The 16,910-nt window shown below is 43.4% G+C and overlaps 1 protein-coding gene across 14 annotated transcripts in view; it reads right to left on the bottom strand.

The window, feature by feature from the left end:
* Nucleotides 1-16,910, bottom strand: part of macf1a (microtubule actin crosslinking factor 1a) — a 243,463-nt gene that overhangs the window by 49,049 nt on the left and 177,504 nt on the right. For all 14 annotated transcript variants that reach the window (XM_044335220.1, XM_044335221.1, XM_044335226.1 and 11 more), the window contains 8 exons: nt 16,020-16,219; nt 15,346-15,573; nt 14,981-15,257; nt 13,970-14,568; nt 13,634-13,822; nt 13,297-13,503; nt 11,458-11,775; nt 11,135-11,317 (listed from right to left, as the gene is read on the bottom strand). In XM_044335220.1, coding sequence (XP_044191155.1) covers nt 11,135-11,317; nt 11,458-11,775; nt 13,297-13,503; nt 13,634-13,822; nt 13,970-14,568; nt 14,981-15,257; nt 15,346-15,573; nt 16,020-16,219 — 2,201 coding nt within the window. The remainder of the gene's footprint in view (nt 1-11,134; nt 11,318-11,457; nt 11,776-13,296; nt 13,504-13,633; nt 13,823-13,969; nt 14,569-14,980; nt 15,258-15,345; nt 15,574-16,019; nt 16,220-16,910) is intronic.

Genomic DNA, 16,910 nt, shown 5'->3' with positions numbered 1-16,910 from the left:
TCAATCCGGCTGGGGAGACCAGTGTGTGTGTGTCAGAGGGAGAGACTGAGGGGCCAAGAGGAAAAGGGGCTGTGCACAAAAAAAAGAAAGAGGAGGGGGGGGGGGGGGGGGGGGGGTGCTGTCTGTTTCTTCAGGATGCCACACAAAATCTCTGAACAGCCACCCAGTCAGTAAGAAGGGGGGGAACCAGCAAACATGGCAACCTGCAACCCCCAAGAGCCGAAGCAGCGAACTTTAAGCCACATTGTTTTTCTCTTGTTATCTAAAGTTACAGGCTTCCCAGTGCCAGTTGTGGTGTTACTCCTCCTCCTCCTCCTCCTCCTCCTCCTCCTCTTCCACCTCCTCCTCCTTGTTCTCTCTTCTGCCCTCCTTTTTCAGCAAGTCTGTTTGTTTAAAGCAGTCTGGCAGAGCTTGGCTGATCTGAAGCAAAGCACGCCTGCTTTCTTTCTTTCTTCCTCACTCCTTTGCCTCGACACACATTTCCAATACTCACAAGAGGAGCCTCTCTCTCAACTGTTGCACAGAGCCGCCCGTGGCTTGCATGACAAATATGCTAAATACTCCACTCTTTCTTTTTAACTGCCCCCCCCCCCCCCCCTCCAACCTCCCCACCAACCACCCACCTCCCCCCCCCCCCCCCCCCCCCCCCCCCCCTCCACCCCTGTCAGTTGCGCTGCAGCTGTCATTGCCGCGTCCAAGGCAAACGTCTTTATAGAAACAAAAGGGGTTTGTCACTGGTTTGCTACACACACACACACATGCAGGGCTCGCAAACACTCGCGTGACCCACGGCTAACCGACAATCCCCTCTACACAGACCACAACAAGATTTAAATCCAAGCATTCACAGATGTGGGCCAGCTACCAGGAGAGATGGAAGGACAGGAGGAAAGGGGGAAAAGAACTAAAAAAAAAAAATTAAAGAGTAAAGGAGGCTCAAAGGACGACGAGGGACCGATAAACAGATTACGCTCGTTTAATGTGCTCATTCAGATGATGTCCTTCGCCCTCCCACTTCTTCCCTTGCCTCATTGACTATTGACACAGTCCACGGCTCCACCTACGACCCCCCGTGATCTGTTTAAGATTAAATTTGATTAGTCAATGCCTCTGCAGATCCATCATGCCCCCACACCCTTCCTATAATTTTCTTCATTCCTCTGTCGTCATGGCTGGTTTAAGAATCAAAGAAGTGACTAAAAGGGGGGGGGAGGAAGGAGGGTGTTGAGAGAGGAATGGAGAGATGCAAGGATTAGGGGTTTAATTTTCCCTGGGGGTCATTGTGTGGCACAAATTTTTACTGCCACAGTGCTTTGTAGCCCTTCGGATCACAGGATCCACTAAATGGACCGTTATTCACACTTAATGCTGTTGTGGTTTTGCCAAAGTTAAATGGTGCAAACAGCCATTGTTTAGTGTCTTGAGCCTTGAAACCACTTAGTGCAGTTAAGTGACATAAACACAAACACAGGTGGCGGGCATAAAGTATGTATTATTGACTTTTCTGGGTCGTTTATTTGCTCATGGGGGAACACCTGTCGACAGCAAAAACATACTTTTCTCCGTCTCTCTCTCCTTTTCATTTCTCCCGAGCCAAGAGTAAATCCATAACCCGTCTCGTCAAAAACGCTGTCATTTAATGTCATTTCCTTCCTCCACGTCTTGTTTTTCAATCTCTCTCTCTCTCTCTCCAGCCGTCCCACTCTCCCACCCCCTCTCTGGTAACCTGGCAGCAGGAAAAATGTAGCTGCCATCTCTTTATCTCTCTCTCTCTCTCTCTGTGCTTTTACTCTCCTAACCCACCCGCCTTCTTCTTTCCAACACTCAGGGGTAGTTTTATATTAACTAGCAGAGCATTTTACCTGCCCGTGTGTGTGTGTGTGTGTGTGTGTATGTGTGTGTGAAAGCATTTATTGTTCTCAACCTTTCTCAGGCAGAGAGACGACACAAAGAGACCTGGGCACAGCACACACACACACACACACACACACCCAAAGTCGTACGTGAACACCGACGTACGTACGACTCGAAAGCAAATAAGGCACGCACACACCCCGCCATCATGCTCAATAACTTCAATAAGCACACCTGTCAATCATCTTACGCGCGGCACTAGTTTCAGACTTTGCCGATTTTTGTGGGTGATTTGCTCTGTGTTTGCGCGCTTGTGCAAGTACTTGTGTGCTTTTCAATTTAACGGTAAATTAGACTACATGGCGCACGCACATTCTTTTAGGCAAATAAAAACTTTCACACTTTCTCCCAGCCTGCCTCTCACTATGTGTGTGTGTGTGTGTTTTCATTCAGCTAGCAGCCAGCAGTCCAACTTTATGTTACAGATAGAGTTTAATGTCCATATGTGATTAATGCAGGAAGGACTTTCCACATTATAAACACTCTGGAGGGTCGATTCTCTGTGGTAGTTGACACCATTTGGGGAGTTTTAGTGTGGTAAAAATAGGCTTATCCTCTCTTTCAGTAACCTCATCTTTCTCGCCCTCTCTCCCCTTCCCCTCCCCCTCCCTCCCACACACACACACACACACACACACACACACACACACACACACACACACACACACACACACACATACCAAACAACACCTGTGAGGCTACCTGCTGAGAGGTCAACGCTAGAGGTCATCTCTCTTTAACTCTCTTTTATTCACACACACACACACACACAAGCTCCTCTTCTCTTTTTCTTTGTGCTTCCTTCACCGCCCACACATCCACCTGATTCTCATTCTGTCCAGGATCTTACACCACTGTTCTCAGACTTAACACTAATATGTGTATGTTTAGCGGTAAATAATGTGTGCAAAAGAGTCAAACAAAAACAACTGATAAGTGTTAGGTTTGAGAGAGTAGCAGGAATTCCCCTAACAGTCTCTGGTTATGACAGGTCCCATCAGATTACTACTACTTTAAATGGTGTACAGTTATAATATCACCACTTATATGATAAAAATTACTCAGATGTGCTAATAAAGTATGTGGGGGAACAACAACACCAGTTTGCTGAAGTTTCCTATCAATATGGGCGGCTGTGGCTCAGGGGGTAGAGCAGGTCGTCCACTAATCAGAATATCGACGGTTCGATCCGGCTCCTCCAGTCCACATGTCGAAGTGTCCTTGGGCGAGATATTGACTCTGAATTGCTCCTGATGGTTGCGTTAGTGTGTGTGTGTGTGTGTGTGTGTGTGTGTGTGAGTGTGAGTGTGTGGCACCTTGCATGGCAGCCTCTGCCATCAGCGCATGAATGTGTGTGGGAATGTTGACATGTATTATAAAGTGGTTGGAGGACTAGTAAGGCTCTGTATAAATGGAGTCCATTTACCATGTTTATCACAAGTCAAACAACCATTACTGTAAACTATCCGGTGAAATCTATCTTGAGCAAAGCATGAATTATATGGTAAATATTATTTTCCCATATTAGCATCAGTTTATCTTTTATTAGATTTATACTGCTCCCTTAGATATCTGGACATAGTATCAGTTATGTGATTAAAAATGAAGCATTTCACACACAAAAAGGGTCTCGCATCATGTTATTCTGAAATATAACCCACAAAATCATTTAGTTAGAGGTAAAAAAACACATTTAATACACTCTGCGTTCTAATAAAAGAACAATTACGACATAACAGCTTGCTAATATTTGTCCCAGTTCAGATCAGAATAGAATATTGGATTTCACTGAGCTGAGAAAAAGGGAGTGAAAAAGCCAGAGAGTGAGAGGGCTAGGCCAAGCTGTGGCATGCCTTTCTAATTCACAACAGCTGAAACAATACAGGACCTGAGAGTGGATAGGCTAAGACATCACACACACACACACATATGCACTACTCACACCATCTCAGACATATTTAGATCGCACAATCCCAAGACATAACAATCGCTCACTTTCTCGATCAATCGCGCGTATAGTACGCACAGGGGTGAAAGGTGTGTGTGTGTGTGTGTGTGTGTGTGTGTGTGTGTGTGTGTGTGTGTGTGTGTGTGTGTGTGTGTGCCAGCAGGTTAAAGGAAAGTTCGGTTTGGACAAATCAAGTTATATGATTAGAGAAATTATGTTAGCGTGATCCAATCAGCCCCTCAGAGAGACAAAACACACACACACACACACACGCAGGCAGAAATGAGAGTCATGCACTCAGACGCACACACACACACACACACACACACATACATATATATACATACAGTATATAGACAAACTGAAAAATCACACATGCTAACGGACATGACTACGCAGGGTGAAAAAGAACAGAAAGACAGAAAGAAATCCAGGAAAATCCTGAGAGCCAGTAAACAACACTGGTGTCCAGATGACGTATGACTTGGATTAGCAGGGGAGTCATGGGAGGGTTACTGGGCTCTGACACACTGAACTCTTCAGACAGCACTCCACCTTAGCGTTTGAATTAGCCTCGCCAACATGGCCGATAACAACTTCAAACTGGTTAACCAGTCCGGCTGAAAGTCATTAGATACAGTCTGACCTGAGAGGATACAAACATGGACGTGACTGACCTCAGCCCCCTTTCATAATTCAAATTTCAGATATTTTCCACTGGCCAGTTTCATCATGTGGTTTTGATGATTTACATACAGCGTACTGTAAGTTCAGTTTGATAAACGGAGAGCATGTTTATGAGTGGAAGGCTGAAATACTGACGGAGTATCAACGACATAAAATGTGTATCAGAAAAATGTTTATGAGGTTTTTTAACCTTTCAAAACATGACATGTAGTTTTATGCAAGAGTTTTAGATGATTTTGTTGATTTATGATTTCCAGACCTGAAGAGAAATGCTGCACAGGGCCTGTCTGACTCACCAAGATTTAATATGGGCTCACTAGAAGACATTATGGGTTACATTACACGGGTATGTGTTAACACACAGTATCTTTCATTCAGCTCAACAATGGATTTTTTGTGTTTTGGACATCCTGTAAAGTCAAAACGTCTTACTTACTAGTTACTAAAATCAAAAAGTCAAATGTCTAAACATTTTTTTTTTTACTGTAGGTGAAATTTCGGATGTGTTCCAGCTTCACAGCATGGGCTGAAAGACAACCAGGGAGTCGCTGGCCCAGCTGGGCTTGACTTCTACACCCATCATTAAATAGCTGCTGACACAGTCAGTGCGAGGAAGGACAGTGAGTCACAGGCTTATAGATTCTCCAAGGAGTGAAAGCTATAGGATGATGGAGAGGAGAGACTGTAGGAGAATAAAATAATAGAGGAGGAGGAGGAGGAGGAGGAGGAGAAATGTGTGAAGGAGAAGGAGGTAGAAGAGGTGAAGACAGGGGAGGTGTGCAGTCATGATTTAGGATAGGGATTTTCACAAACACGTGTGCACAAAGACACACAAATACCTCCTGCTCTGCTGTTAACCAGACTAACCAGCCCTTCCCAGGAATGTCCATCTGTACCTACAGGGTTTAGAGCCTTGTAACGCTGCTCTGCTGAAACACCACCGTGTTAGTGTGTGTGTGTGTGTGTGTGTGTGTGTGTGTGTGTGTGTGTGTGTGTGTGTGTGTGTGTGTGTTCTCTCATCCCACCCAGAGACTATGTCAGCTGCTTAGAGACGAAGGGAGTCAGGGGCATGCAGAGGGATGTTGATGCCACACCTTAATGTGTGTGTGGGAGTGTGTATTTGTGTGTGTGCGAGGGTGGGGTGAGGAGACAGCTGAGATTCCGGTTGCACCCCGAAAAAGACTGGAATTAGAAGCATCCTCTGATGCAGAGTACATGCACACACACGCTCCTCATTGGTCGGCGGAGCGAACCTAAATACAAACACGGATTCCACAGTAGCACATATGTGCAGACAGGATGGCCATGTATAAACATGTACACGGTAAATAGCGATAGTCTGACTGGGAAAACAGAGAAAAACAGACGGGAAACTTTTCTGATCCTCTTTCTCGTACAAAACGAGGCTGCGTCTGAAATCACTCCATCGCTGATTCATTCATTCATTCACTGCTCTGTATGTAACAGATGCAGACAGGTTGGTTTAATCCATAGTGAGCAGTAAATTAAAACTTATAAAACACTCATAAATCATCGTCACTTTGTGTGTTCCCCGTAGGCTGCGACTAATGATTATTTTCATCATTGATTAATCCGTCCATCATTTTCTCTATTAATCGTTATTATGAAATATTTAAAAAAATGTACAAAAAACAGCATTGACAATTTCTCAGAGGCCTCAAAGATGTCTTTAAATAGCTTGTTTTGTCTGACTAACAGTCTTAAATGTTAAGATATTCAATTAACTGTCATATATAAAAAGAAAAAACAGCAAATCTTCCATTATCAAGATTGTTGCCAATTTTCTGAAGATCAACTAATCAATAGGAAGGTATAATGAAGCATGACTCTTAGCTTAAAGTATCATTTTTGGTGTTATTGTGGGAATTTTGAGGACACTTTATACTTTATAAATTCCACACGATTACAATTTGGACACTGAAATAAAATAATAAAAGGATGGACAGTAAATATAGAGCACTACAGTATATAAATAGGAGTGATTTCAGACGCAGGCGTTCTGCCATGTCTCTGTGTGTTTTCATTATGACCAAATGTTTTTAAGGGTGCGTACTGTTTCAAATTAGCGCTGATACAAAACCACTTTCTGATACCAAACAATACTTTTTTTCCAACACCTTATTCTGAGAAACAAAACTCGACAAAACTCTTTTATTTAAGAAAAGAATCCAACATTTACCATTCAAATGTTGTTACACAATTATAAGCAAGAACTCTTACTCAATAAAATGGGCTTAAGTTGTCAAACCAGGGTCTGACCGACGTTTCAACAGTTTTCATTACACATAAACCCATTTTGGTTTTCATACGCAGCCCAAATTGTTTTATTTACATGATAAATTATGAACTATTGCTCTGGTTTTTGACAGGAATGCTGATTTCACTGCCTCTCTCTCTCTCACTGACCCAGTAATTCTCTGTGAGATCACTGTTGGGAAGTTTTAATAATCTGACAACATCACCTCCCAGTCCCATGACCCCTTATCCCCTAGCTGCCCCCCATCCACCCACCCACACACACACACACACACACACACACACACTTCTCTCCGAGCCCCTTCGTCTTTCTAAGCATCGGCATGACATCATCCCTCTGGATTGGAAATGGGGTCTGGTGGGGGAGGGGGAAGGAGGAGATGAAGAGAGGGGGAGAGAGGGGTGGCCTGGTCTGTTTTGGAGCCAGACAGACATGTTTAGGTTTGAAATGAGCCGAGCTGGATCAGTTACAGAAAAAGAGAGAGTGAGAGAGGGAGAGAGAGAGAGAGAAAGAAGGCGGAGGGGAGGTAGAGACAAAGCGGCGGAGGAGAGGAAAGCAACTTCAAAGAGTGGGCGAAAGAGATTTTTGTCTTTTTTTTCTCCCCCTTTATCCCTCCTTTAGACTATTAGAGAAGGATAAAGGCAATATATACTGCAGCTGCAATACAGAGAGAAGATAAAAATGAAATAAGGTAACAAGAAAAGGCAGATAGGGAGGTCAGAAGTGGAAAAAAAAACCCTTTCACTCTATTCCTTCTATCCCATTATTTCCTTATCTTTGTCTCTGCATCTGTAAGCCCGCCTCGTGATCCTGCTTCTCCATGACGATCTGCCGCCTTGCTCTCTGTTTGACTGTTATTTTCTGCTCTTTCCTCTGTTCTCGACAATATCCCCCCCGCTATCCTCCCTTCATTGCCCTCCTATAAATACCCCCTCTGCCCCCAGACGGAGTGACAGACCATTTCTCCATGCTCTACATACCCTGCAGACAGTAGCTATTATACATCCTGCCCCTGCTATTACTTTCACAACCCAGTCTGCCACCAGTCTGTCTGCACCTCGGGTTCACAGTTCACAGCTTTAATGGAGTAAAAATCATAAACAGTGTATGGATAACATGATTAACACCTACCTTATTTTATTAAGGACTGGTGAAGCCTTAAGGGGCTTATCAAATCTTTTTTTCTGAGTAGAAATTATGACTTGACGGTGGCGCTAGATGAAAAATGATGAGATTACCAACATTTAATACATATTTAAACAAAAATAGGTAATTAATACTCTATTTCTTTCTTCAGCTATTTCTTGTTTAGGGATTTTTTACAAAACATCTGTATTTCTCCAGCTTATTAAGGCATATTAATATAAAACTAAAAGAAAAATTCAAAGAGGTTTCCAGGATTTTAGTCCAAATTGGAGAACCTTGCTCAGTTTTTTATTTAATGCAGGAATCAAAAGTAAATAAGTATAAAGAAAGCTGGTTCTTAATGAGTTTCTTTGCTCTTTAATTTTTGTTATATCAGTCATTTACTGCGTCAGTGTAAACATACTGCGAGCACAAGTATTGTAATACCTGTAAACACACTCACTAACATGCTAAATCTACTGTAACTGTGCGCCAGACAAAATACATAAAAGCTCCACGCTCTTTGTCTGATCTGGCCCTACTTCTGAAGTGTAGCCTATTTAGATTTCCACAGTTCTCTCTTTCTATCTCTCTCTCTCTCTCCCCCTCTCATCCTTCCCTCCTTCTCTCTCTCTCTCTCTCTCTCTCAACACCTCTTTATCTCCTCGGTCTGTTTGTTCTTTGCCACACATTAATTTGGCCCGTTCTCATTAAGAGACCCGACGAGGGGGAAGAAGAGACGGAGAGAGAGAGAGACCTAGAAACAGACAGAGGGATTGGAGGGAAGCAGACACAGACAGATTAGTAGGGCGAGAGAGAGAGAGATGTGAGGGCAATGAAGATGTTTCGCTAAATATCCAAATAATTAAATTAAAGGAGATAAAAAGACAGAGAAGGAAAAGAAAAAAGGGAAAGTAGGGACTAGAATAAAGAGAAACAGGAGCGAAGACGACTCATGAAATGGAAAAAAAATTGTTCTTTGATCCACCCACACATCTTAACAACAGTGGAGTCAATCACTCTCCGGGGGGACAAGCGGGACTCCTACTAAATTTTTCAAATGCATGAAAATGATTAGTGCTCATATCACATGAGTCATCAATCATTTTCCAAAAAGCATAACCTTCTCGGTGCATCTCAGGCGGCTGCAGATGGGAGAGACAGCGGTTTAGTGTGCTGCTTTGTGCGTGGGATTCGTGCATACTTCTCCTGAGCTCTCACATACTTACATAGTTTTCTAAAGTGGACAGGATATTACATCATGGTAAGAAAATGTGCTCTTTAATGATAGTAGTTGGACTGAAAGAGCGTTCTGTACCCGTGAAACGAACAGTGGAGAGTAAACGCGATGAAATACAATGGAGATGCCAGCGAAGCACATTCCTGAGGTTAGCTCCGACACCGTTCAAGACAGTAAAGAAGAATTACTCTTTAAAAAGGCAGAGACGTGCTACAATAGTCCAGGTCTTAATACTGAATATCACAAGAAGGAAACACTGTACCGTGATGAATTAAGCACTGTGATCATGCAGATATTTTTTTTTCCCCGCCTTCATTCTTTAGTCAGAAAAAAAGTATAAACATATTCATATTATGACCAATATAAACATTGACTTCCTGGTGTTGGATCTATTTAACTATTTCCCTCCATTTGTTGTTGTGCAAAAAAGTAAATATTTGTACCCAGTATTTATTTACCAGCTGTTTACACTAGTGCATAGATGATTAGTTGATACAGCAAAAAATTAATCCACAACATTTTTTTAGGCCTGATTGTTTAAATCCAAAGAAAAAATGCTTTTGCTGCTTTTCTTTGTTTTATATCTTTGTAAAGTGAAAATTTGGGGGATTTTTGAAGGACACAACAAACAATATGAAGTCATCACATAAATATTTTGATATTTTGTAGACCAAACATCACTTTTTGTCAATTAATCATGATTAAAATTAATCCATAATTAAAAAAAAATCACTAGTTGCAGCTCAAAATTATTTTTACATACTCTCCAGGTTTAATATATTATATTATCTGTATCATATTGCTAACAGCTAATGCAATGACCTCGTCTTGTTCTGGAAATCTGAGTGAGCACGACACCTGGAGATTGTCTTCTCAGACGCCATCTCATACGTCAAATATCTCTGAGGTAAACAAACAACAACAACAACAACAACAACAGAGAAGCAGTGCAGATATTTCACATGCTTTCACTAAGTGTTGTATAAACCACAACAGAAGGAGGAGAAAGGAGAGGAAAAAAAAGGTGCGTCACTTGCTCTGGTATCAAATTTAGACCAACATCCATCATCACAGTGCTAACACGTTCGAATAGAGTGCAAGAGTAGAGCCTAAACATTATGAAGTGGGGTAAGTATGATATGTCTGTGGTCGTGTTAGAGACTGGGAAAGAGAGAGGAAAGTGTGTGTGTGTGTGAGAGAGAAAGTGTGAGTATATTTGTGGGAAATGTCGAGTGAACGCTGAAAGATCATCCTTTATAAAAACAGAGGCTGCGTGATTCAGCGGTGTGTCAGGCATTTTAAAGAGATGTGTGACTCAACTAATCACCATCACTGACTCCTGACACACCACAGGAGCCCCTCTCTCTCTCTCTCTCTCTCTCTCTCTCTCTCACACACACACACACATACCCCTACCTCACAGTCTCTATAAGTATGAACAAACAGAGGAGGATAAATACAGACCTCCTCAGAGGCTCTACAAACATTGGATATCACTATTCATGACACACACACACATTAATCACAAACAGAACATTGCACAAAACCTAAGCTCATGTTACCCTGAAGGTTTTCTCTTTATCTTTATCTGTGCGAATTAGGCATGATGGGAAAACATGATGGGAGAGAAAGAGACTGCGAGGACAAACAAGTACGACCTTTTCACCCTGAATTTAGTTCGATTCTCTCATGTTCTTCACAATCAAGCAGATGTTATTACTGTCAACACTAATGACAAATACACGTGTACTCACACACACTACTGAAGAACTGTATGCACTGTTTTACAAACCAAAGAAAACCCCAAACCGAACCAATCAGATTCTTTGAAACATCCTCAACACATACAGTCATACACATCTTCTCACTGACACACTAACGCACACTCACTCTCGTGCACAGATATCCATGTAAACCACGAGCGAGAAGAAGTCCGTCCTACCTTGAACTCCTGCAGCTGCTGCTTGATCATCTCCACCTCTGTGCCGACCATGCCCTGCGCGTTCAGCCCCTCTTCCGCTCTTCCCAGCAGGCCTTGCAGCTCGGCCACCTGCCTGTAGAACTCCCGAACCCTGTCAGCAGCGTCCTCGATCTGGTCCAGCCTGGCCTGACCTCGCTCGCTCAGCTGGAGGATAAACAGGAACGGATGAAACAAATTAACTTTTACAGTCACGTTAATGGAATAAATCTGGGCACTTAACGATGCCACCGCCAAACTATGACCACATCATCATCATCATCATCATCATCCGTCTTTTCCCTCACCTTTCCTGCCTGGCGACTCAGAGCCTCTGTCTCCCTCCTGAGAGCCAGGAGGTCAGGGGAGGAGCCCTCCCGGCGAAGCATGGTGGTGCACTCTGACGAATGTCCTTCCAGCTCCGACCTGAGGTTGGTCAGACGGGACAGGAAGCCCTTGAGGGCGTCCGCTTGAGAGGCTAGAGAGTCTGCGTCACGTCCAACAGGACTGAGGGAGTCCAGTTCGTCATCAAGGTCAGCAAGGCGCGAGAAGACATCCCGGACGTGAGACTGGACCTCGCCGACGCCCTGCAGCCGAGACTCCAGGGAGGAGCAGCACTGCTCGATCTGATGGAGAAAAAGTGAACAAAGAGGCACACGAGGTATTAAAACAAGCATCTCACATAACACACCTACAAAGCTTTCTGTTGACTTGCAGATTCACTTTTCATGATTGCTGCATTTAAACACATTTTTGGAGCGCAGTCACAAAATGGTTAACCACAGCAGAGATGTACTATGAAAAGGTTGGGATATTCATGCTATACCGAAATATCATTAATCATACAAGGATGAGCCCTTGGTGGGTGGTGATATTTTCTCTGCGAAAATTGGCTAAATTAGTGTAACAGCAGAGCACAAACTATGAAACCCAACCAGAAAATGATGCAACACTACGGAAAAGTAAAAATAGAGTTGGTCTGTGTAGGTGCAAGAAAGACACAGTGAAACATTATCTGAGAGTAGGCTGATCTGATATAAAAGATATCTGATACGCTTGCTGCTTCCACCGTCTCCCACAGAACAACCCTTCTTTTCTCAGCAGCGATGACACCGAATCAATATTTTAAAAAAAGGAGAAATAAAACATCACAGTGAATAACAGCGTACTCCTCCAGTGGCTTTAATACACAATTAAGAGCGTCTGTGATGGCTGTAACCTTAAATGGAATATGTAGAAACTTGGATTGCAGGAAAAAAAAAAAAAAAAGATGCTGAATTCTTGAAGCTCTGTTTTACCTTTCAAACTATGATAAAGTGTTGCATGTCCACAATGACCATATATGACTACGGTAAGTCAAATAGCTAAACTCTTCGGACAGCTATAGTTGTTCTGCAATCCCTCAGCGCCCTGACACTTGTCTGCTAAGCACCCCCACACACACATATAGTACAAACACACTAGATCTGACACCCTCTCACACAGTGACCTCTTGGTATAAATAGTTCCCCTGGTTGTACAACATCTCCTCTCTCAAAACTGCATATGTTAATTCCTAACAGTCCTTTCGTCGCTACTCTCTGCTCATATTCTGCTGTTTTTCCATAGCTATCTACTCAAAGAAGGATTCTGCACTGCTTTAAAATGTGAGTCAAATATATTTTGGACATTTACTAGTTTTTACTGGCAATCTGTGATCAGGTTTCAGGGGGGGAGGAAGCCCAAAAACACCAAATATGAAAGAAATTTAAGTACGGTGCTAAGTGCTGACACTAAGCTATAAAGAACTACTAACAAACCACTTCCTTTGACTGTCATCACAGCACTGCATGAAGTGTCAGAAATTATAACTCGAAACATGAATTTATGCCCTGACAGAAAGATTACTGTTAATCTTACATTATGCAAGTGTTTTTTGCAGATGTGATTGTGTGAGGCGTGTTCGATATTTCATATCTGACGTTGATATTCGCCTAATAATCACTTTGCAAACCTGCAGCATATTCCAGATGTTAAAGAAGTAAATTCATAATCACCTCAGATCCTCACTATTACACATATTTGTGGAAGTCACTCTTTTATTTATGACCACTGGAGTAAATTTCCACTCTTAATCTCTTGTCCTGTGCTGTGAACTAGCTCCTCACCTTGTCAGTAACATCTTCATACTCTTTCTCTGTGTCTTTGGCTTGCTCCTGAAGCTTCTGTGCTCCTTCAGTGCTGCCTCCTGGTTTCTGGGGTGCATCCTGCACCAGCCCCTGGGCCAGGTCTCTGAGGTAGACCACCTGAGGCTGCAAGGACCTCAAGCTGTCCTGCTGACTTCTCAGCCGCTCCAAGCTTTTGGCGGTACATGCCTGAATGGAAAAGAAGTAAACATGAGTTTCCTCTACTTAAACAACCACAACATGCTGTCAGTGCTGTGTTTGACACATTTTCCAAGAACAATGAAATGAAAATGACAATATCAACAATATCTTTCAGTACCTGAGGTCCTAAAGCCTCCTGGACTTCAATCTGGTGCTTTGCGGCCTCCAGCCTCCTCTCCACAGCTTGTCTGCCCTCTTCAAACTCCTTCAGACGACCAGCCAGCTCCTCCAGCTGGGAGGTGCGGTTATGAAGCCTCTCACCCAGTCCGTCCACCTTACGGTTCAGCTGGGCCTTCTCATCTCGTACCTACAGAAAATGTGTTTACAGTACATCAGTTGAGTCATTTACTTAATTTATGACTTTTGAATTGCTAACAATACACAAAAGATAAAGAACACACACCCAAATAGAGATAGATAGTCTGAAACAGGTAAAATGACATCCGGTACACACCTCTTCCTCCCCGATGCAGCACTGCTCCAGCAGCAGATCAGCTGCAGTATTGAAGGCCTCCAGAAGGGGTTGTCGCCTCTCGAGGTCCAGCGACAAACCTCGAGCCTTTTGCAAGGCTTCATCGAGGGCGGATGAATCCAGCGATGGCTGAATCTCTCCATCCTTCTGTTCACACTCTGCTACCCATGGTATCAGCTCGGTCTTGTGCTGCTGGTAGGTTTCTGCTTTGCTAAGAGTGGCCTTCAGTCTGCTCTCACGGTCTGAGATTCTCTGGTTCTGCCCCTCCCAGTCCTGTCGCAAGGAGGCCAGACGGGACTGCAGGGCAGACCGTTCATCTCCTCCTGCTGGGAGAGTGGCAAGCAGTGACGCTCCCTCAGCTTGAATCAGCTCATAGGAACCTCGCTGACTGGCAATACCACGCTGGAGCTCATCTGTCTGTGCCAGCAGGGAGCGGATGGCCTCAGGCTTGCAGGGCAGGGAGTCTGTGGATGATTCTCTGGGATCTGCCTGCTTGTCGAGCCAGGAGCGCAACTCCTCAAACATCTGCTGGAACTGCTGGGTGGAGGACAGGGCGGCCTGGAGCTGAGACAGGCCGTCAGCTAGAGGAAAGCAAAGCAGAGCGCAAGGAATTACAAACATAAACACTGAAAAACTATTTCAAACAAAAAAGGACAAATAGGACTTGTGCAGTTTTTGTTGCATTTATTTCAGTGGATGTGTTAGTGTTATTTTCTTGTCATCAAAACAATATTTCTGTTAAAGCTTAAGAGGGATCAAGCTTGAAAGGGGATACTGTTTGACCTCATCAAAAATGTTACCAATGAACACATAAATGGACTATTATTTCTGTCTATATGTGTAAGAAATCACAACCAGCAAATACATCAAGCACAAACATAACAGCACACTTTAGTAGGCAGACTAACAAAAACACTGCTACTTTGCAAGATAGCATGTAATAAATATTGACCAAAACTTGTCAAAATTAATTTAGTGATAAACTCCACAAACCTGCGCGCTCCTCTAAACTCCTCAGTGGCCCGCTGACACTCTCCAGTCGTTTACTGAGCTCTTCCTTCAGGTAGGGCTCAGCCACGATGGTGCTCAGCTCCTGGCAGAGCCTCTCAGCCTCCGCCAGCTCAGTCCGCTGTCTCTCCAGCTCCGAGCGGATCTCTCCGGTTTCCTGCAGGCTGCGTTTTAAAGCCTCGGGCTGAGCGCTCAGCGAGGCCTGAGCATCGAGCCTCTCACCCAGAGCAGAAGCACTCGAAGAGAGCTCTTTGAGCAAAGCCTGGGGACCAGGAGAGGAGGAAGGTTATGATATTTTACTGTCATCATGAAAGTTGAAACTATACAACCGTCACTCTAACTAGACTTACCTGATAGCGTTCGCTGGTTCCTTGGGCCTGGTCGATGTGGTTTGACCTCTGGGTCAGTCGGCTTGTTAGGTCCTCCCACTGCTGGGAGATGGAGCCCAGTTCAGCCCGGACATCTGACAGGTCTTTAGGGTCTTGGGCGGAGTCGCCAGTCTGGGAGAGGATACCCTCGGCGGACTGGGTCAACTGGTCAAACTGTGGCCTCCGGGTCTCAAACTCACGCAGCATAAACTAGAAGAAAGAGGAGGAGTGAGAACATCAGCGTTAACTAAAATATCAGAAGAAAGAATCATAAGAAATAGATTCATTATTATCAGAAAATAAAATTGTGAGTTTAAAAACATGTGAAAGCCTGAAGAAACTCCTGGGACATTTTGACATCCAGACATTTTCGATAACTACATATTAATAGAAAATTAGAAAATTGTACTCCTTTATTCCTTCCTTTATAAGTCGGTACTCTAGTTGCACCATGTAAATCTTTTAAAATATGATCTCCTATTTATCAACAGCCTGCTTTTATGACTAAAATGGATGAAGAAGTCAAAAACAATGAGAGACTGGTGTCTAATCAAACAATCAAATCACTGAAAGTTGTCATTATTATGGTTTTCTATGATGTATTTATAACTGCTGGCAGCATGTCTGTGATTCTGTCTACAGTCTGGGCTGCATACCTGCACTTGTTGTTTCTGTGTGTTGAGCATGTTGGGGTCGATACTCAGTGGTCCCAGCACGCTCATCATTAGCTCCTTCTCCCTCAGCCACGGGCCCAGCTGATTGGCTGCTGAGGCGAAACTGCCCAGCCTGTCGGCACATGTTTCCAGCTCAGTCTGCCTCTGGACTGCTGTCTGATTGGCTGTCTGCCAACGGGAGTCTGGGGAAACAACCAATGGAGGCAGGAGTGAGAGAACATAAAAAAAACCCAACAAATAATATGCAAATGTTTATAAATAGATATTCATTCCTCACTGAAAATTTGACAAAGGTTTTCTGTCTAGTTTCCTCTTCAGGGGATGATTTTTATTATTAGGTTGTACAACAAGGAATTATGGTAATCTAAATTAGATCAGTGATGGTTATGTAGCTTCTTAAAGTAAACCTTTTTCAATGTGACAATGACAAAACAATAAGACATTTTTCTTGCTCTGTTCCTCCTCCTACTTCTCCTGTCTCCTTCTCCTCCTCTGACTCATGTTCTGGGCATCCAGCAGCATGTGTTTGTGTACGTGCACTCAGTCCGCATGGCTTTGAAAAAAGGCATTATGAAATATGAAACATAAAAAAGGGCCCCCCTTCTTGGATTTTACCTTAAATATTTCTGTCTCAGTTACCTCATAGGAGGCCCTGGTAAAAATATCAAGTATACAGGCGAACAAATAGCTTTGACAGGAACACTTCCCACTCTCTCCCTGGGTAATATTGATCTCAGTTTCTTACCATCTCTTAGAAAAATTATTATAAATTCTGAGGCACTATGCCATTTTCTTTTACTGCACCACAGTAAAAATGCCTCATCTTTTTTTCTTTTTCCCCCACTTTTTTGCTCTTGTAACGTTTATAAACTA

Source organism: Thunnus albacares, chromosome 19 (assembly GCF_914725855.1).
Source record: "Thunnus albacares chromosome 19, fThuAlb1.1, whole genome shotgun sequence".
In the NCBI taxonomy this organism is placed as follows: domain Eukaryota; kingdom Metazoa; phylum Chordata; class Actinopteri; order Scombriformes; family Scombridae; genus Thunnus; species Thunnus albacares.
Note: the sequence above shows the minus strand (reverse complement) of the source record. Positions and strands in the feature narration are given on the sequence as shown.